This window comes from Myotis myotis, unplaced genomic scaffold, assembly GCF_014108235.1.
Source record: "Myotis myotis isolate mMyoMyo1 unplaced genomic scaffold, mMyoMyo1.p scaffold_m19_p_3, whole genome shotgun sequence".
Taxonomy (NCBI): Eukaryota; Metazoa; Chordata; class Mammalia; order Chiroptera; family Vespertilionidae; genus Myotis; species Myotis myotis.
Window position 1 is genome coordinate 133,121,934 of NW_023416335.1, and position 21,968 is coordinate 133,143,901.

The window sequence follows — 21,968 nt, forward strand, 5'->3', positions numbered from 1 at the left end:
AAAATTATTTCAAAAGCAAATTAAAATTTGTCAAAATTAACTTGCATATTTCAATGATTTTAATTGACGGGGATGTAATTATTAAGTACCTATATAAAAAGTAAAAGAGTCATTTACCCAAAAAGTACCATCTGGATCATTGAATTTTTCACATTCAATCAAATATTGAATTTATGTGTACATAACTATAATATCAATGAGTAATAAACCTTTTTCAAGAATAATATATATATGTAATGAAATGTAACTTAAAAAATTGATTTCTGAGGTTCAGTATACTTTAGGGAAGTTAACAAAATCCTATATAATAAAAGGCTTATTTGCAAATTGACCAAAGGGTGGAACAACCAGAACAACCAAACAACCCAACAACCAGTCGCTATGACATGCGCTGACCACCAGGGGGCGTGTGTGGAACATGGCAGGTGTTGGCTGCAGCGGGATGGAGGAGCAGGTGAGCGGGGCACCAGACTAAGGCAGGGCGCCAGTCGCTGTCATCGGAATGAGCCTCTGGTGGTTACTGAAAATTCTTTGCTCCCACACACTGCAGTCCCGCCCGGTGCTCACACCTGCTGCCAGCGCCAGCCCCGCTGGCATCCACTGCTGGCACCAGCCCACTTGCACCCGCTGCCAGTGCCTGGCACCGGTCCCAATCACTCGGTACCATCAGCAGGTGCAAGCGGCGGCTGCTGGCCCTGATCTCTCCTGAGGGCTTCTCCACCTCCCCCTACTCCTGAGGGGTGATCAGGGCTGCAGCCACCACTCACACCCACTGATGGTGCCGGTGGCCCATTAATGGAGCCGGCCCTGCTCACATCCGCTGTTGGCGCCGGCCCCAATCACTCTGTGCTGTCAGTGTGTGGGAGCGTCAGCGGGAACAGGGCTGCCAGCAGACAGGGGACCGGGGCCTACAGCAGCCTCACGGCCCACAGTACCTTTCATGGTGCATGAATTCGTGCACTGGGCCCCGAGTATGATATAAAAAGAACATCTTTTATACAATAATATTTTAAAATACATTTCAAAATCCTTAGGGTTTACACCCTAAGTGAAGAGTTTGAAAAAATTAGGTTCTATAAGCCCCAAATACCACAAGATATAGATATTTATTTGTTTTTAAATATGTTTTTTATTGATTTTTAGAGAGAGAGAAAGGGAGAGGTAGAAGGGAGAGAGAGATAGAAACATGGATAACAGAGAAACATCAGTTGGCTGCCTCCTGCACACCCCCTAATGGGGATCAACCCAAACATCTGCCTGGACTGGAATTAAACCAGTAACCTCTTGGTGCATGCAGGGGTTGATGCTCAACCACTGAGCCACATCAGCCTGGCAAGATATAGATAATTTTAAAGTATTCATATTTTTTCAGAGTTAACCACAGTGCAATTCTTATTGAAACCATGACAAAAGGGAATAGATGTGTGACAGATTTACAAATGCAAAAAGCCATCATTAATAAATATAAACTGTCATCTGTTCAATGAAAATAGTTTTTTAAATCATGTTTTTGACAGTATAATATTATCTAAATTCTACTATTTTTAAAAAAGTTTCCTTTAAAAATTAACTCTACCTACAACATCTATTAAATCAATGGCAGAAGTCCAAGTTACACTACTTTGATATATAAATCCAACTTTTTACAATTAGCCTAAAAAATTTCCTTTTAGAACTAAATGATCAAAGAATTCCATATGATCCATCAGGGACTGGAAGAGTAGATCATTGAGTCACAGAATATAATTAAAATAGCTGTGCTGTTAATTTTAGAAATAATTTAATTTTGTTTATATCAAAAGAAGACATTTAAGGAAAGAAAAAAATTCAAATACACATTTTTGGGCAGTTCTGGTTGCTGGCATCCTACCCCCTATATGTAAAAGAATGCTTGTTGGCATTAGGTTCCATCAATTCATTTGTGATTTCTAAATTAATTCTGAAGGAAACCACAACTTACTTGAAGATCCCTCTGAGTGTCTGTGTGCCTGATTTTTTTTTTCCTTCTTCACAGACAAAGCACTTCCACTGGTCATGGAAAAAAGCTCTAAATCCGTGTCTTCTCTGCTTACAAGTCTTGCCTGGGAGCAATGGGAGAGAATGTATACAATCATGAAACAAAATATGGCATTTTCTGAATGCAGCTCACATTACCCCAAATAAACAAACAGGCTCTGTCAAACAACCTTCTTCAAAATGATACCACAATCCTTTATTGCAGCCCAGGCAGAACAAATGCACTATGTCAAAGCATTTTTCGCAAATAAGAGTAGATTTTAAAATTGAGGTTTGCTATTTGCGTCTGTACAACAAAAGAAAACATTTTAGTATAGTAATTTTGATGAAAATCAATCTTAAAGGCAACTGATGAAACTTTACACAGTTTAACATCACTTATTTACCAAGAACATTATTTAGTTCTTAAGCGAATGTTCGAAATGTCATATAGGGTTATGTTCTGCAATATTTATATTTAACACTTTTAAGTATTAGTTTTCTCAGTAAAATTCCCTTAAATGTCTTTCATCCCATATTTGTATATTATGAAGTCACTAAAGATATCTACCTTCTCATTACAACAATTATTAATATAAAAGTACTATACATTAAGTCTTATTTGGGGGTAATGATAGATATATAAAATTTTCAAAATATACTAGGACATAAGAACTAGGTAATTTATTGTATCTAAAATTACCATCTGAATTTTTATTACTATTTTGGACTGAGCCTAAGAGTTGAAAAACTTGCTTCTTGCCTATAAAATATTGTTTTACAGAATGTCTAATATCATTAAGTAAAGATTTATCAGGATCTAGGCACGAAGTGGGGGAAAATAAAGTGATGGAAAGCAAACCAGCTTCAAAGTAGCTGGAATTTAACCCAAACCACAGGATGTTTGAAATCCTGTGAGTAAGCATTGTCTTTAATGTTTGATGTGAGAAGAATTTAAATAAAGCCATAAAATCATCACTGTGGTTAAAAAGCTGTCCCTATATGATGAGCTAGAAAAACTCATGAAACCAGCATCTAATGATGATCATCCCCTTTCAAATTCAGATGTTTGTCTTTCCCCTTTACATTCCCCTTCCCCCTTCTTCCCATCCTTACATGCATGAACTTCTCATTGTTAAGTAAGACAGTTTGCTATTGCCAAACTCAGAATAGAAACCATTCTATAATGTCAGTCAGGAAAACAACTGTATTGTCAAAAAACCTCAGCAGAAAACTGTTTAAAATGAAATAAGGAACACTTGGCTTCCAATATACACTTGTGATTAGTAAGAAAAGTGTTACAAATTCTTTATTTCAATTACTACACAAAAGCATGCATGTAATGTTCCCATGAGACTAGCTTCACCAACACTAAGACTTAAAAACAAAACAAAACAAAACACCAGTCCAAGAATGAGAAGGAAATACCAAAACAATACCACAGTTTCTGTGAGACCAGTTACAAAACAAAGGAAACAACGTTAACTACATTGGTGACCTGCCTGCTGGCTAAAGAGGTGTTAACTATAAGCCTCAAGATTTTAAGATTAGGATTTATTCACTTCAATTTGATGACATGAATTTACTATGCCTAAATAGAAAGTAGAAATCCACCCCTCCCCAAATAAGACAATATCTACATACCAAGAAAATATCTGTGAATATATGCCTTCCAAAAATCTCAGTCATCTAAGCCATTTGCACCCAAAGAGTGCTTCTTCTGAGATAGAAAACCATTAAGGTTAGTTACTAATTCAGTCAGATTATATCTAACAGGGATTCAAATTTAGAAGTGAGATTTAACCAGAATACATGACTTTACAATGGTGTCCCTTGGCCGCTGAAATGCAAACCTGGAAATTTTGTCAAGGGCGCATTAGTGCATCTGACACAGCCACACATGCATGAATGTTCAGATTCTATTTTTGAAAACATTGGTTTTCAAATTGAACATTATTATTTCCTTTACTGTTAACAAATAGGAAAGTCATAAATATAGTACATCTTTTGTTCTATATTATGCAAAATGGACGTACTTAAAAACTGAATGTAACTGATGATACTTTTAACACTTCTATGACATATGTATTTAATTTTAAAACACTGTAATATTAAAGTTTGTATGGTTATAACAGTTTTAAGTTAATGCCAAATAAGAATTCTCTATGTGCAATTCAATAGAAAATATTAAAAACCAATTTTGCAAAATTGTTTTTGGTCTTTGTTTACTGAACAGGTCACATTTGTAGCCCCATCTACAAGGTTAGTAATAATTTTTCTCCATATTTTAACAACAAAATGAGGGGGATAAATTTTGGAACATGACTTTTAAGAATCTGGATTCTGATTCATCTGTAACTCAGGCAACTGAATTAAAAATAGAGACTCATTTATTAAAAAAAGAACAACAACAACAATAAAAAAAGGGAGTTTCTTCTTCAAATTTTTCATAAAATATACTTTATTAAATATTTATTTTTAAAATTTTGCATATTTAGAAGTTAAGACATTAAAAGCACACATTAAAATAAATACTTATTACCCCATTCTTTTAAAAAAGAGATAAAATATTATAAATTTCACTTAAAGTTGTCTTGTAATATGTCTATGTATAAATATTCAAAAAATTAGAGTATTTCTAGATATGTGAATGATTTAAAAGCATTTTTATTTTTGGTTGCAGAAAGCTGAGTTATGTATATCCCTCCATTCATCATTGCACAAATCCCTCTTCTTGTATAATAAGGCAGAGGTCTTGCTATATAACTTTTGAGGGCATGGAAGGAACTTTGAATGTTTATCTTATACTAGGGGCCCAGTGCACGAAATTCGTGCACTGGGTGGGTGTGTGGGGGGGGAGTGTCCCTCAGCCCAGCCTGCCCCCTCTCACATACTGGGAGCCCTCAGGCGTTGACCCCCATCACCCTTCAATCGCAGGATTGGCCCCTTGTCCAGGCCTGACGCCTCTGACAGAGGCGTCAGGCTTGGACAGGGGACGCCCATCTCCCCCCGATCACTGGCTCTGGCCCCCGCCCAGGAATCATGCCTGGGCAGGGGACCCCCATCTCCCTCTGATCGCTTGCTCCACCCCCCGCCCAAGCCTGACGCCTCTGACCCAGGCTTCAGACCTGGGCAAGGGGACCATCATATCCCCCCAATCCCCGGCTCCGCCCCCCGCCCAGGCCTGATGCCTCGGCCAGAGGAGTTGACCTTCATCACCCTCCGATCACCAATCACCGGATCGGCCCCTTGCCCAGGCCTGAGGCCTCCGGCAGAGGTGTCAGGCCTGGGCAGGGGACCCCCAGCTCCCGCGGTTGCAGGCTCCGCCCCTGCCCAGGCCTAACACCTCTGGCCTGGGCGTCCGGCCCGGGCAGTGGGGACCCGCAGTGGCAGCGGCCCCGCAATCGTGGGCTCCGCTTTAGGCCCAGGCAAGGGACCCCTAGCTCCTGGGACTGCCAGCTTCGACCGTGCCCAGCTCCCATCGCTGGCTCCACCCCTACTTCCTGCTATCACTGGCCAGGGCAGCAAAGGCGCCTGATTCTCCGATCATGGCTGGGGGGCAGGGCAAAGGCGGCCCCAGGGCTGCCTTTGCCCTGCCCCCCAGCTCTTAGTTCCCCCTGGGTTTCCGATCACTGTCAGTGGCAGGGGGCTTCTTCCTGCTTTCCCTTTCGCCTCCCTGCATTGTGCCTACATATGCAAATTAGCCACCATCTTGTTGGCAGTTAATTGCCAATCTTAGTTGGCAGTTAACTGCCAATCTTAGTTGGCAGTTAATTTGCATATAGCCCTGATTAGCCAATGAAAATGGTATCACCGTATGCCAATTACCATTTTTCTCTTTTATTAGTGTAGATAATAAAAGCCTAATATGCTAAGTGTCTGGTCATCTAGTCGGCCATTCAACCAATCAAAACATAATATGCTAATGATATGCTAAAGCTGCTCAACCGCTCGCTATGACGTGCAGTGACCACCAGGGGGCAGACACTCCAACCTATAGGTTAGCTTGCAGCTGGGGTCTGTCCGATTGGGACTGAGCATGATGGACCAGACACTCCCTAGAGCCCTCCCACAGTCCATCCCTGGCTGGTCAACTTCCTGTGTCCCTTCCCAGCCCCGATCATGCACTGGTGGGGTCCCTTGGCCTGGCCTACACCCTCTCGCAATCCAGGACCTCTCGGGGGATGTGAAGAGCCAGTTTCAAATGGCGGCAGAACGACCAGTCGCTGTGATGCGCACTGACCACCAGGGGTCAGATGCTCAATGCAAGAACTGCCCCCTGGTGGTAAGTGTGCTCCCACAGGGGGAGTGCCATGGTGGTAGTAGGAGCCTCTCCTGCCTCTGCAGCACTAAGGATGTTCAACCAAGGGCTCCTGAATTGCAAGAGGGTGAAGGTTGGGCTGAGGGACCGCCCTGCCCCCCCCCGAGTGCACAAATTTTGTGCACTGGGCCACTAGCAGAACTATAATTTACATGCAAAGAAATGCACAAACCTTAGACATAAATTTCAATAACTTAAAAACATTTTATTTTGAAGTTAAAACTCCCATAGAAGTTGCAAAAATTGGTACTGATAATTCCCTATATACCATCCACCCATCTTGCCCCAAAGAAATCTAACCAAAGTGTGATTATTAAAACCAAGAAATTGACGTAAGTGCAATACCATTACTAAACCACACATCTTGGTAAGACTTTACCAGTTTTCACATGTACAATATTTATGGTTTGTTTATACTTCTACTAAAGGCCCAGTGCATGAAATTCGTGCACAGAGTGGGCGGGGTGGGGGGTGCGGGGGGTCCCACAGCCTGGCCTTCACCTCTCACAATCCGGACATCCCTCTCGCAATCTGGGACTGCTGGCTCCTAACCACTGGCCTGCCTGATCACTCCTAACCACCTCTGCCTCGGCCCCCGCCACCATGGCTTCGTCCAGAAGGACATCCAGAATAACATCTGGGAGGTCATTTGGCTGTCTGATCTAATTAGCATATTAAACTTTTATTATTATAGACTAGAGGCCCGGTGCACAAAATTCCTGCATGGGAAGGGGGTCCCTCAGCCTGACCTGCACCCTCTTGCAATCCAGGACCCCTTGGGGAATGTCCAACTGCCAGTTTAGGCCAGATCGCTGCCTGCCTACCTGCCTGATCGCCCCTAACCACTCTGCCTGCCTGCCTGATCGCCCCTAACCACTCTGCCTGCCTGCCTGATTGCCCCTAACCACTCTGCCTGCCTGCCTGATCGCCCCTAACCACTCTGCCTGCCTGCCTGATTGCCCCTAACCACTCTGCCTGCCTGCCTGATTGCCTCTAACCACCTCTGCCTGCCTGCCTGATTGCGCCTGATCACTCCTAACCACCTCTGCTTCAGCCCCCGCACCTGGGACCTGGGCTCCCCTCCCTCTGGACGGCCGCAGGCACCCAGGACCCAGGCTTCCCTTGCTCTGGCCAGCTGCAGGCACCTGGGACATGGCCAGCCTCGCCTGGGCCAGCCGGAGGCACCCAGGACCCGGGCTAGCTTTGCCTGGGCAGGCACCCGGGACCCTGGGCCGGCTTTACCCAGGCAGGCAACCAGGACCCTGGGCCGGCTTTACCCAGGCAGGCAACCAGGACCCTGGGCCGGCTTTACCCAGGTCCGGCATTGTCAGGAAGGATGTCTGGAATGACGTCCAGAAGACATCTGGTCTATCCAGTGTAATTAGCATATTACCCTTTTATTAGTATAGATAACTCGACTGTCTTTTGCTATGGTTGTTTCTTATAGATAATCTTTTTTTAATTTAAATTTTTTATTTTTAGAAAAACAACACACAAGATTTTATTATTCTCATGTCAAAAAGTTAGGTCTTTTCAGGACAAGGAAGTGAGCTCTGATGTCAGGGAGGAAGCCCCTACTTGCCAGCAATGAACAAAACCCCTGCAGGACCACAATGACCAAATCCCATGCAGGAGCAGGTTAGCGATGTAGCAGTCCTTGTTGATTGCCCTGGACTTCTTGCCTTTGCCACTCCTGAGGACCTCGGTCCACATCTCATCCACATTCTCCAGCGCCATGTTGCAGTGCCTGTCAATAGGCTTCACATGGCCCAGGAGCTTTTTGTTGTTGTGACAGTTGATATATATTCTTGACAAAATGCATGAGCTTGGAGAGTTGGCCTGTGTTAAACTCCTCCTCCTCCCACTTCTGCGGTTCTGCCAGGGTCATCTCACTCTTGGGCTTGTGGAGGAGGCTCCTGGTGGTGGTGTCTGCACTCTTAGAACATTCCTGTCTCCTCCACTTTGCTTCTGTCTCTGAAGAAAGCTGTAGATAATCTTTCAATTCACTAATTCTCTCTTTTATGGTGTCCAGTCCAGAGTTTATTTCACTGATAATATTTTCTTATTTCTAAAATTTATAATAGACTCATTTGCATATCCATCTGTCCTCTAATTAAATTTTTATTACTTTTGTTTTCAAATTTTCTGTCTTTTTATTATGGATGTATTCTTATTTTTATCTTTGAGGATCTTATAATAGAGGCCATTGAAATATTTTTTTAAAGTTCTGTTAATAGCCTTGTCCTAGTTGTGAAATTATCTGTCCAGTTCCCCAACAAAAATAGTGTGCTTTTGTTCCCCAACACTCTGCAAGATTTCTACTCTGGTCCTTCAATTCACCCAGTATTTCTTTGTCATAAGTTCTTCCTTGATTTCTTCCCTGTCTCAACTCATACACACATAAAATATGTATTTCTGTTCTACTACTATTTTCCTTTTTTTGTATCCAGCTATACCTCTTCAAAATTGAAAAAATGCACTTGTATGTGCTATGTATTTGTCATATATTTGTATGTTGATAATCCATGCAATCTGTTTTCATTCATTTTTAGAAGTATAACAATTAAATGTGATATCACTTCCTTTGTCCAGGCATTTTTATTTTTCCCATTCTTGCTCCAAAGTGGCCACGTAACAATATGTGAGAAAGTGCTAGTCAGTAATATGCATGCTGTTAACAAACTGAAGTGCCAATTTTCCAGTGACAATCTTCACGCCACTCTACCAGAGGGGTTAAAATGCAAGAATATATTTGCAGTGATTATTTCAAATTTAAATTCTATAAATATTTTCATAAACATTAATTTTAGCTAATGGCTATCCAAAATGTGCTGCTCTGCCAGGAAAACTCCTTAAGCCCTGACTGGTATGGCTCAGTGAATAGAGCGTCTGCCTGCGGACTGAAAGGTCCCAGGTTCAATTCCTGTCAAGGGCATGTACCTTGGTTGCGGGCACATCCCCAGTAGGGGGCGTGCAGGAAGCAGCTGATCGATGTTTCTCTCTCATCGATGTTTCTAACTCTCTATCCCTCTTCCTTCCTCTCTTTAAAAAATAAATAAATAAATAAATAAATAAACTCCTTAAGTTAGCTGTTCATGATGAATAGTATTCTGGATAATACTAGTTTCTACTAGAAACTACATTACCTTCTTGTACTAAATTCAACAAGGCAGGCTAAATAATAATCAGTTTTCTTTGTGAATGTAGAGACTGAGCAAGGAATATTAGTTGATTGATATAAATGGATGGCATCATAAAGTTAGGGTCACCTGATGCATCCATTTTTACCTACCAAGGAGGCCACATACTTCTGTCATTGTTTAGGGTACCCTCTTCACTGTAAATTTCTGAAAAATACTGAAAATTTCTTATTTTGTGGGATCCACTTTTCTAAACTTCATATTGGCCATTCTCTTTTTGTTTACATAGGCTTCCTTCCAATAACATATAGCACAATTGACTTTAGCAATGCACATACAGTTATACTACCTAGAACCTACACTCAGCATAGAGTTTAGAACTTGATTGTTCCTAAATTTCTGATAATTTATACTTTACTAGAGGCCTGGTGCACAAAAATTTGTGCACTCGGGGCGGGGGGGGGGGGGTTCCCTCAGCTCGGCCTGAGCCCATTTGCAGTCCAGGATCCCTTGGGGGATGTCCACCTTTTGACTTAGGCCCACTCCCCGGGGGATTAGGCCTAAGCTTGCAGTCAGACATCCTTCTGGCAGCCAGGGAACCTTTGGGGGATGTCTGACTAAAGGCTTAGGCCCCAAGGGATAGGGCCTAAACCATTAGTTGGACATTCTTAGTGCTGCCATGGAAGTGAGAGAGGCTCCTGCCACCACCTCTGCGCTGGCCAGCCATTAGCCAGCTTCTGGTTGAGTGGTATTCCCCATATGGAAGTGCACTGACAACCAGAGGGCAGCTTCTGCATTGAGCGTCTGCCCCCTGGTGGCTAGTGCGCATCATAGCAACCGGCCATTCTGCCGTTCAGTCAATTTGCATATTAGCCTTTTATTATTATTACTAGAGGCCCAGTGCACAAAAATTTGTGCACTCGGGGGGAAGGGGGTGTCCCTCAGCCTGGCCTGTGCCCTCTCGCAGTCTGGGACCCGTCGGGAGATAACAACCTGCTGGCTTAGGCCTGCTCCCGGGTGGCAGAGGACAGGCCCAATCCCTAGGTGCAGCCACTGGTTGGGCTCAGAGCAGGGCTGATTAGGGAGTTGGGGCGCCGCCCCCTGTCATGCACAGAGCAGGGCGGATCGGGAGGTTGCGATGCCACCCTCAGTCACGCTCAGGGTAGGGCCGATTGGGGGGTTGGGGCACTGCCCCCTGTCACACTCAAGGCAGGGTCGATGGGGAGGTTGTGGCGCCACCCCCTGTCACTCACAGAGCAGGGCCCATCAGGGGGGTTGGGGCTCCGTACCCTGTCACGCACAGAGCAGGGTTGATCAGGGGGTTGGGGAGCTCCCCCTGTCACGCACAGAGCAGGGCCAATAAGGGGGTTGGGGAGCTCCCCCCTGTCACTCACAGAGTAGGGCCGATAGGGGAGTTGGGGCTACGCCCCCTGTCACACACAGAGCAGGGCCCATGGGGGGTGGGTTGGGGCGCCACACCCTGTCACACACAGAGCAGGGCCGATCAGGGGGTTGGGGCGCCGCACCCTGTCACACACAGAGCCACAGGGCAATCAGGGGTTTCGGGAGCTCCCCCCTATCAGGCACAGAGCAGGGCTGATCAGGGGGTTGGGGCACCTTCCCCTGTCATGAACAGAGCAGGGCCGATAGGGAGGTTGTGGCCCCACCCCCTGTCACACACAGAGCCGCAGGGCGATCAGGGGGTTTGGTCGCTGCCCCCTGTCACGCTGATCCCGGTGCCGGGAGGCCTCGTGGCTCCGCTGATCCCGGTGCTGGGAGGCATATTACCCTTTTACTATATAGGATAGAGGCCTGGTGCTTGGGTGGGGGCTGGCTGGTTTGCCCTGAAGGGTGTCCTGGATCAGGGTGAGGGTCCCCACTGGGGTGCCTGGCTAGCCTGGGTGAGGGGATGATGGCTGTTTGCATCTGGTCACACACCCTTCAGGGTGGGGGTCCCCACTGGGTTGCCTGGCCAGTCTGGGTGAGAGGATGATGGCTGTCTGCAGCTGGTCACACACCCTTCAGGGTGGGGGTCCCCACTGGGTTGCCTGGCCAGTCTGGGTGAGGGGCTGAGGGCTGAAGCTCCCAACTGCTCCTTTTTTTCTTTTTTTTTTAATTCTGGGCCAGCTTTAGCTCTGAGGCTCCAGCTCTTAGGCCTCCGCTCCTAAAAGCAGGTATCTGGTTTGTTTGTGTTCTATAATCAAAACAATGTATAACTCCAGCAATGAGATCCCGGCTGGCTGAAAGCAGATTTCTGGGGTTTTGTTTAGCTTCTGTATTTGTTAAAATGTTTCAAACTGCAGGCTCAGAGGCCGGCAAGGCAGGCGGGGAACGTTGCAGTCCTCCTTCACTGAAGCAAGCAAGCCTCATGTTAGTTTCAAGCTGCCTGGCTGCTGGCCGCCATCTTGGCTGGCAGCTAATTTGCATATCACCCTGATTAGCCAATGGGAAGGGTTGCAGTCGTACGCCAATTACCATGTTTCTCTTTTATTAGATAGGATAGGATGTCCCTATTTCCCCCCTTTTGCCCCCACTACTCAGCTCTTGCCACCCACTTCTCTCTGGCCATCACCATACTGTTGCCTGTGTCCATGGGTTGTACATATATTTTCTTTGGCTAATCCCTTCTTTAAATTCACTTCTTTACATTTTTATTTTCAGATAAGTGCTTATAACTGCACTATTATATATTTTCTATTATATCATTTAGAATTAAGATTTTTTAATTGAACCCTTGTAAATTTTAGCACAATTTAATAAATTATGCTAGAAGCAATTAGGAGATTTTTCATGTATTGCAGATACATTTCAATTAATATTTTATTAATTTTTATTTTTTTAATATTTTAATTCGAAATAATCTCAAACATGTAAAAAACACTATAAAATACTACAGCATATTATATGTACCCTTCACCCAATTTCTTAGGTGTTAATAATTTAAACATAACCATTATACAACTAACAAAATTTGGAATATATTTTCTTATAATTTCTTTAATGTTACTTAATCCATTTACTTTGTTTTTGTTAATCTTCACCCAAGGATATTTTTCCATTGAATTTTAGAGAGAGTGAAGAGAAAGGGAGAGACATATTGATTGGTTGCCTCCTGCACATGCTCTGATAGGGACTGGGGATCAAGCCAGCAACTGAGGTACATGCCCTTGACTGGTATCGAACCTGGGACCCTTCACTCCATGGGCTAATGCTCTATCCACTGAGCAAAAAAAGGCTGCAGCTTAATTCATTTACTTTTAATCTATATGCGTCTTTATATTTAAAGTGGGTTTTGTTTTTGATTCACCCTCATAATCTGTCTTTTAATTGGTGCATTTATGCCACTGACTTTCAGAGTGCTTACTGATAGAGTTACTGCCATATCTGGCAGCTTCTGGGGCTTCCAGGGCCCAACGGTGGCCCTGGACCGATCCGGTCCCGGGCAGCAGGCAGGCAGCTTCTGGCATCGCCCATGGGGGCCTGGATGGCAGCTAGCACTGGTGGCTCGCGCTGTCCCGCCCTGCCTGCAGCATGCAAATTAGCCACCAACTTTGTTGGTGGTTAGTTTGCATATCTCGCTGATTAGCCAACGGGAGGCGTAGCGAAATATGGTCAATTACCATGTGGCTATTATTAGATAGGATTACTTAGAGTGGGTGAATTCCCAATTACTTGATAATTTTTATCTGGTTTAATTTTCTGAGTTGTGAGAGTACTTTGCTGTTTCATTCAAGTATTCTACTCTTTGAATATTCAAAAAATATTTTTATTAAGCAAATTCCTGTTAGGGTAATTTTATTTTAAATACTGTAACATGTTAATATTTTATAATCTACCATGTAGAATTAATATTCTAGAGTAATACATTTATTAGTATATTTTTATTGATTTCAGAGAGGAAGAAGGAGAAAGAGATAGAAACATCAATGATAAGAGAGAATCATTGGTTGGCTGCCTCCTGTACACCCCACACTAGAGATTGAGCCCACAACCAGGGCATATGGCCTGACCTGGAATTGAACCATGACCTTCTGGTTCATGCTCAACCACTGAGGCACACCAGCTGGGCAAGAGTAATACATTTTAATGTTAGACTAGAAGTGAAGAAAATGTTATTATCCCAGTACATAGTATTTTGATATTATCCTAAATAAACACAGTTGAGATTTTCATAATTTATACTAATATATGGACATATTTTAAAGTGCACTTGTTAAGTACTTGTGTCTACAACTTTTCTGTATCTTTAAACACATTTCTTACCACAAGCTGAACTCTTCCACCATTAAGTACATTTGGATCTAACTCAGGCAAGAAATGATTGCTGCAGTGACAAAAAACAGAAATAATATTATTACATAAATATAGAGAAAGAATATGAAAGAAATGCCCAATGAAAGGTTTGGGACTAATTAGTAATTAAAAAACTGGTAATAATAGTTTTCTTAAATAGGGGTTACATGCAAAGTTATATACAAATTTACGTTTTTCCATAGTCATTAATAAAATTAAATTTGACATAAAATTTCTAAGTTACACTTTAATGCTACCTTTCTTTGCTAAACATAAACACATACAATAAAAATATGAAAGAAACAAGAATGATAGCTAAAAAATTATAAAAAATATAAATACTTATTTACCTACATATCTTTCTTGTTTTATGATTAAGGTAAAGCTTCCTATTTTTAAAATATTTTGTGGTTTAATACATTATTCTACTGCTCATAGTTAACTTCTGTTTAAAAGTAGAGCATTTGGCTTTTCAAGAACTTCCATTCTTGCCCTGGTCAGTGTTAGAGTGTTGGCCTGTGCACCAGAAGGTCTCAGGTTCGATTCCTGATCAAGGGCACATTTCCAGTTGCCGGTTCACTCCCCCACCCCTGCCCCAGTAGGGAAGCCTGTGAGAGGCAACCAGTTCATGTGTCTCTCTCACATTGATGTTTCTCGGCCCCTCTCTCTTTCTCCCCTTCCCTTCCACTGTCTCTGGAAAAAAACAACCCACTTCCATTCTTGAAAATAATATTTCTTAAAATGTTACTGCCTATGCCTTTACATATTATATTTCAAAAGAGAATATCCATAAATAATTACCTGTTGTATAATATATTTAAATATAACTTGTTTAGGAGTAAGGGATATTATTAAATGTGTGAACTTATCTAAACTACATCCCGAATAAGTTTTTAAAATTTTCACATTATCTCTGCTAATGCTTTAAAATCTCTGAAAGACCTCTTATATCTGGTTAATATAGATGGCAAGTCATGGGGTTATACTACATTTGTTTATAGTTCTAAGGGTTTCATCTTATGAATTACACTAATTGTAGGATTTTGTTTGTTAGTGTGTTACTCATTTAAATAGTTATTACCCAAAATGCCTGGAAATGTTTCTAAAGTGGCATCTACATTTACATTCCATATTGGTTTATACATTTAATAAATGCTTAAAATAACATATATTTTACTTTTCTGTGCATATAAGTGGCTACAATGAAAATCTTGAAAATTTATGTCAAAATATTATCTCCAGGCTTTTATTTCCTTAAAACTTTGATTCAGTGGCTATATATATATATATATATATATATATATATATATATATGTTTTATATTGTTATTGGCTGGATTTTGTTCCTATAAAATTCATATATTGAAGTCCTAATCCTCAATGCCTCAGAATTTTACTGTATTTGGTTGTAGGGTGAGGGAATGAAGGTAAAATGAAGTCACATGGCTGGGCCCAAATCCAGTATGACTCATGTCTTTATAAGAAGAGATTAGAATATAGACAACACAGATGAGGGATGATCATATGAGGACACAATGAGAAGGGAGCCATCTGCAAGCCAAGGAGAGAGACCTCCAAAGAAATCACACTTGCTGACTCCATGACCTGGGGTTTGTAATTTCCTGAACTGTGAGTAAACAAATCCCTGCTGTTTAACCTACCCAATCTGTGGTATTTATGGCAGCCCTCACAAAATGTATATATATATATATATATATATATATATATATATATATATATATATAAATTAATTGACCCTGTTTATTGCTAAATAAAACATTTAATATCTTCAACCTTGTGAGCTCACCTCTATTCTGTGAGACAGATAAAACATTATAATCTCACTATAAAGGAGAGGAAGTTGAACCTTGGACATCATTGAAAATTAGTTATATGACTGGTAAAGTGTCAGCATCAAGGTAGAATTATAATTTTAACTGCCAAACATAAATGATAACAAAAATAACACAAAATAAAATACAATTTGTACTAAATATTACATTTATCAACAGTTAATATATACTTTAAAAAGCAGAATCATTTGTGCAGTTCATCTGTTGTTATTAAGCTTTTACAGAAAGAGTTTCTTAAACATTTTAGAATGAAAAATATAAAGAGTGATTAAGTCTATTTTATATAAGAGGCCATTTTATAACCTGGCTTCGTGGTATATTGGCCTTTGGCTATAAGTCATGTTTGTTTTAGCACAGTTAACCTAGGTTTAACTTCTCAAGATGTGTTTACAATACAAAAATCTAATTTAAGGGAAATGACCTTACCATTTCAAATCTCTGGAACTAGTTGTTTCATGAACTCCAACCTGTGTGTGAAGCCACTGATACGTATATTCTTTACTCCTTTCTAATTTCTCATGTGCCTTGGTATCCTTGCAGATAAATTCTTCTTCCTTAACTGAGAAAGGAATATGGACATTTTATTTGTTATTTAAAGAGATCAAATTCTGTCCAAACAGTTCAGTTAGGATAAAAACTTTATCATAAGAAAGGGGGAAAATAACATAATGCATGGGATCTAAATCATCTGTAAGAAAAAAGTCAGTCACAAAGTAACTTGTCCTGCTTGAGTTTCAAACCCACATACTTTGAAAAATAAAGAAAATGCTTTAATGCAGCCAATTTTTTAAGAGTTGTTTTTTTATTCTTATAATTAGAAATTTCAAATAATTATTTTTGGTTGACAGTAGAATCTATCTATATATATAAAAGCCTGATATGCAAACTGTCCCCTCTGGAGTTCAACCAACCAGGAGTTCTTTCGCTTGCTATGACGTGCACTGACCACCAGGGAGTGGCGTGGAACGAAGGAAGGCCCTGGCTGGCAGCCAGCAGCTGCTAGGGACCCTACCTGTACTGGGACTCTAGTTCTAATATAAAAAGATCTATCTATGCACTATGATGTCCTTTTAGGCTTATTTTAAAGACCAATTGTTCTCATACTAGTTTTATGCATATGCAGAATTTATAAATATAATGAAGATATTTAAACCAGAATTTTAATTTATTTAAAACTAAGCTTGGTTTGTGTAAGGTAATATAATATTTTAAGTTGGGAATGCAATTTCTATCAGGATAATATGGCTTATGCCATAACTAGAGTCCCAATGCACAAAATTTGTGCACTCAGGTGGGGTCCCTCAGCCCGGCCTATGCCCTCTCACAGTCCAGGAGCCCTCAGGGGATATCTGATGGATAGCTTAGGCCTGTTCCCCACAGGAAGTGGGCCGAAGCTGTCCATTGGACATCCTTAGCACTGCAGCAGAGGTAGGAGAGGCTCCCACCACTGCCACTGTGCTCGCCAGCCATGAGTTTGACTTCTGGCTGAGCAGCACTCCCCCTGCATTGAGCGTCTGTCCCCTGGTGGTCAGTGGGCATTATAATGACCAGTCATTCCACCACTCAGTCAATTTGCATATTAGCCTTTTATTATATAGGATACTTATTTCAAAAAGAGGGGTGGGGAACATAACAATAAAAGTGTTTATGGAAAATATGAAGATGATAAATTATACTAGGTATGAATACCAAGGTAACAAGCATAAAAAATAAAATAGCTAAAAGAAGACTCCAACCATTACATTCAAATGTAAATTTTAATATATATGTATATATAGTTGTATTTTTTAAATTATAGACATTGCTGCTACATTAATGCTATGCATTTCAGAGTTACACTGAAGATCTGTTGTTTTAGAGCTTTTACCCATGAATATGATATTGGGGGCTGGTTCCTTTTTCAGGTGCCATAACAGTTTTGGGGGCTTAATAGTTTTAGACAACTGATTGACAGTAAACCAGATAAATATACCTCTTGAAAACTAACTCATGGTAATCAAACTCACAAGAGTGCTATAATTAAAAATCTGTTATTTAAACTGTCAATTTATTAATTTGAACTATTCTTTTGCCATAGATCATCAGCTAAAAATCAGAATGTTCATTTCTCAAACCTCTTAGTACTCATGGATCTTACGTTTCCAAAATGGCCACACCCTTGCATCATGAGCTGAAGCTAACCCACCCATATTTGATATGTTGGAGGCACATATACTTTACATACAAGGGCTAACCACTGAATCCATAACCTGTCACCATTTTGGTAAATGGCCTTATAGGTAGATGTACAGAAACTATAAAAGAGACTCAAACAGAGGAAAGACTTGGTGTTACCACACCCAGTTAGCACAGCATTAAGTCTCTTCTCCAGCAGAGTCCCAGCCTTTTCTATGCTTTTCTTGGTTGACCAGGCCAGATTTTGGAACCATGAGTGCAGTGACAGAGAATAGTGGGGACTCGGTGACCCTGTTAATGAAACGAGTCCACAGCTGTAACCTTATTATTCAGAGAATCTTTTTGTAACAAGTGTACTTTTAGTTAAAAATAAGAATTATCTATGGCTTCCTGCTTTTAAAAACAGTGACACATACTGATAGTCACTTTTTTAAGTAGTCATTTTGGAAAGTGTTCCTCAACTGTGCAAAAACACTCTATATATTAAGCAGTTTTTACATCAGAACTCAACCAAGATTCTAGACAACTATTCCCAAGTAAAGATGAGACATTTCACTGTAAGGGTCCCATTCAAATGAACCATTTTAACCCTAAGGAATAGATTGGTAGATTGGCACAGCTCAGTGTTAGAAACAGAACAAACACAGTGATGAAGTTGGCTGAATGAACTCAAAGATACTGCAATTCAGAAGCTGCAGGAAGTGATCTGGCTAACCCATTTCAGGACCACTTCTGCCACTGAGAAGAAAAAACTAAGGTTTACTCATTGAAACTTGCAGAAGAAGTCCTTTTTTTTTGCAACTGGGGTACGAAAAATAGTAGTGACCTGGGTTACTTAACAAAGTTCTAATTTAGCCAGGCTGCCCAATAAGTATTTCCTTTCAGTTTACAGAAGCATCATTTTGCCTTAAGAAAGTGAGGCCCTTATCTACTGTGCTATCCTACTTCTCTGGGACTTGCTTTACTAACCTCTCACATCATCAGCCTAAGAAAAATGTCTTCCTTTGATTCCTGCTCTCCCCTAATTACTACTGTCTATATAGTCCCCTTTATTTCAAAACACAAATTTGATTGCTTTTATTTAAACAAATTGTTAAACTTTTAAATTATAAAAATAATGTAGTCTCATTATTGACACTTTAAGAAATAAATAAAAGAATTAAAAATAAAAGAAAATCCATAAAATTCCCACTATCCAAAAACAATCACTGGATAATATTTTTAAGGCATTTCCTTGTAGTTTTCTCATAAAATTGCTTTGTTTGTCTTTTGTATGTATACAGCCTACCTTTCAGTTAGTACTGTAACAAATGTATTCCATGAAATGTAAATCTCACTCTGAACATACTATTAGTGGTTTTACACTATGATATACAAATTTGTTACAGAAGTTTGTAATTATCCTATTTAGTTAATTTATTTGATCAGGTGGAATTAAAGACTTGTCTAAAACTATCAATATTTTGAAGAACTTAAAATAATCTATATTATTAAATAGTTTTAAAAGCTTTAATCAATTTACCACATAACTATATGAGGTTTCTCAATTCACTGAGTCCCTGGTCAACATTATCATATTACATATTTAAAGTTGTTGATATTTTGACAAAAATATCATATGATATTATCTAGTTTACATGTCTTTGTGGCTAGTGAAATTTTGCATATTTAATATGATTATTTATTAATTATAGGTCATATAGTATAAAATATCTTTCTGTTCTCCCCAATAATCTACTGAATCTTAGTACTGAATTTATGTTTTTGTTTTCAATTGACTACTTGTGATCCTTTATCTGTTATCACTTGTGCAAATATTTACTTCTGCCCATTATTTGATTTTAGTTTTCATTCTACTTTCAAAAGAAGATATTTTTCTTCTTTAGGAAAACACATTTCTTTATTTGTTAAATATCTTCTAAACTATAAGCCATTTCCTCCTCATAATTTATAAGTTTGTGCCTCTCAATTCAGTAAACTTCTAAAATGAAATATAAAATGTCAGGGACAAATTCTATAATCTTCTAATACCTTGTGTTTCACACTAAAAGGTATTGATTAACTTTTTTGGTAAGAGAAGTCCACTCTCTGTCTCTATTTCTTTAATTTCTGTTCCCTCCTTAATTTATTGCAATCTGGTTTTATGAAATTGAAATTGTCCTTACTGAGAAGGCTTTAAATTGTCTTCTCTGACAAGCACATATATTCTTTACCTTCATTGACCTTTTTGCTAAATTCAACTATGCAGGCCATTTACTTTGTCTTAAAACTCGCTTCTCAGAAGGACTCTGCAACAGCCAAACTTCGAGTGCTCCTCTCAGGCTCCTTCAAAGATCCCTAGATGATGGTGCTCCCATTCTACAAGTACCTAAGAGACCACATTTCTACTCTGTGCCTGGCACTGTGCTGGCTTCTGAGGAAGGTCAGCTAGGGAGACACTGTGTATTATCTCATGAGGCTGGCAGCCTAGAAGACTAGGTATCACCAACCTGTATCTTATTTATATTTTCATATCCAGCTGAATTTCAGAATCGCAACTTAGTTTTACCATTATCATCCCACTAAGTCTGTTTTCCTCCTGAATTCCCAAGGCATCCAGACCAGATATCCTGCAGTCAACCCTGGCTGCTCATTTCTTAAGTACCAACATCTAATCAGAAACTTGCTCTAATTCATCTGCTGTGTATCACACTCATACCTGGCTCCTCCTTTCCATCTCTACTGGCCCCATTTTATTTAGGTGTACTTTTTTTTTTTTTAAACAGGAATGAGTGTGCAATGACAAAATATCTGTAACAGTAAGAGAGACACCCCTCCTCCTAAGACCAATACTCTCAACTATGCTCTGAATCCCAAGTATTCATATAATTTAGGATTCATTGCTATAATTTAGGATTCGTGGTATTTTCTTTCTTTTGCCTCTCAGAAATGGCTTTATATCTTCCTCTCCTCTCTCATCTTCCCTAATCAGATGAACTTTTTGAAATAGAAGATACAGTCCAGTCTCTGATGACTCATTGCCATTCATGCGCCAGCCCACTGCAATATGTATTCTCCCCACATCATTCCACTGGAGCTGTTCACACTGAGATCACTAATACTGCAAAGTCTTTGGGACTGTTTGAAGTTCTTATCTTGCTGCCTCCTCTATAATATTATATACTGTTGTCCACTCCTTCATTCTTAAAGGTTTATTTCCTTTGGATTTTGTTTCAAACACTCTCCATGTTTTCTTCTGACTTCTGTCTTAATCTCAGTCTCCTTCAAGGATTCCTTTCATTGCCATTCCTTCCAGTTTCAGGATTCTTCTTTGGGGTCCTATCCTGGCTCCATCTTATTCTATTCCCTGTATGAGGACTTTCATTTAATTTCTTCAATCACTCTCCCTATTGCCTTCTGAAATGTATTTATCCATAACCTCTCTATTTAGTAGATATGCCCAGATAATTTCAAGTGAGGATGTAAAAAGACTGAAGCCATGCATTAAACCACCTTTTCCAAGTTGCTACCACACTACCATCATTGTCAATGTACAACTCAGAAGCCAGAATGTTGCACTTAAACAGCATTCTACCTCCCAACTACATATTTTACCTCCTAAATTATTTTCACTCTGTCAAATCTCTTGCATTCCCATTGCCACTACTTTAATTCAGGCCACCATAATCTCTGAATTACTGTAACAGCCTCTCTCTTGTCTATTTGCTTTGGTCTTGCTACTACATATACTATCTCCATACACCAAATAGTCTTGCTAAAGTACAAATCTAACATGCTACTTCATAGATTAAACTCCTGGTTCTCCACTGCTTTTGGATAATGTGCAAAATTTTTTGCATAGCACACAAGCCTTGCATATACTTTTAAGAAATTCATGTGTTAGGTTCCTGCCTCAATCACCCAGATATAATTGTTCAAAATGATCTCTTTCGCCTATAAACTTTGTTCTTGGTATTATCCACTTTACCAACCATGTTCTTGCTTCAGGTCTTCAGATCTCAGCTTTAGAAATTACGTTCTTTGGGGTAAGCCCCTGAGCTTCCAAGATTGCATTCCTTATTCAGTTTAGGTAAGAGATGTCCTCCAAAGGATCCTATAGATCCCATAATAACATCTATTACATTATATTCTACTTTCCTATTCAATGTGTCTATTTTGGCTACTAGAGTATAAGCTATTTAAATGGGACATA

The 21,968-nt window shown here is 40.2% G+C and overlaps 1 protein-coding gene across 1 annotated transcript in view; it reads right to left on the minus strand.

Moving 5' to 3' along the window:
- Positions 1–21,968, minus strand: part of LRRIQ1 (leucine rich repeats and IQ motif containing 1) — a 262,613-nt gene that overhangs the window by 44,037 nt on the left and 196,608 nt on the right. Inside the window, exons 22-23 of the mRNA XM_036298965.1 lie at positions 16,028–16,160; positions 13,720–13,780 (exon numbers count right to left, since the gene is read on the minus strand). Coding sequence (XP_036154858.1) covers positions 13,720–13,780; positions 16,028–16,160 — 194 coding nt within the window. The remainder of the gene's footprint in view (positions 1–13,719; positions 13,781–16,027; positions 16,161–21,968) is intronic.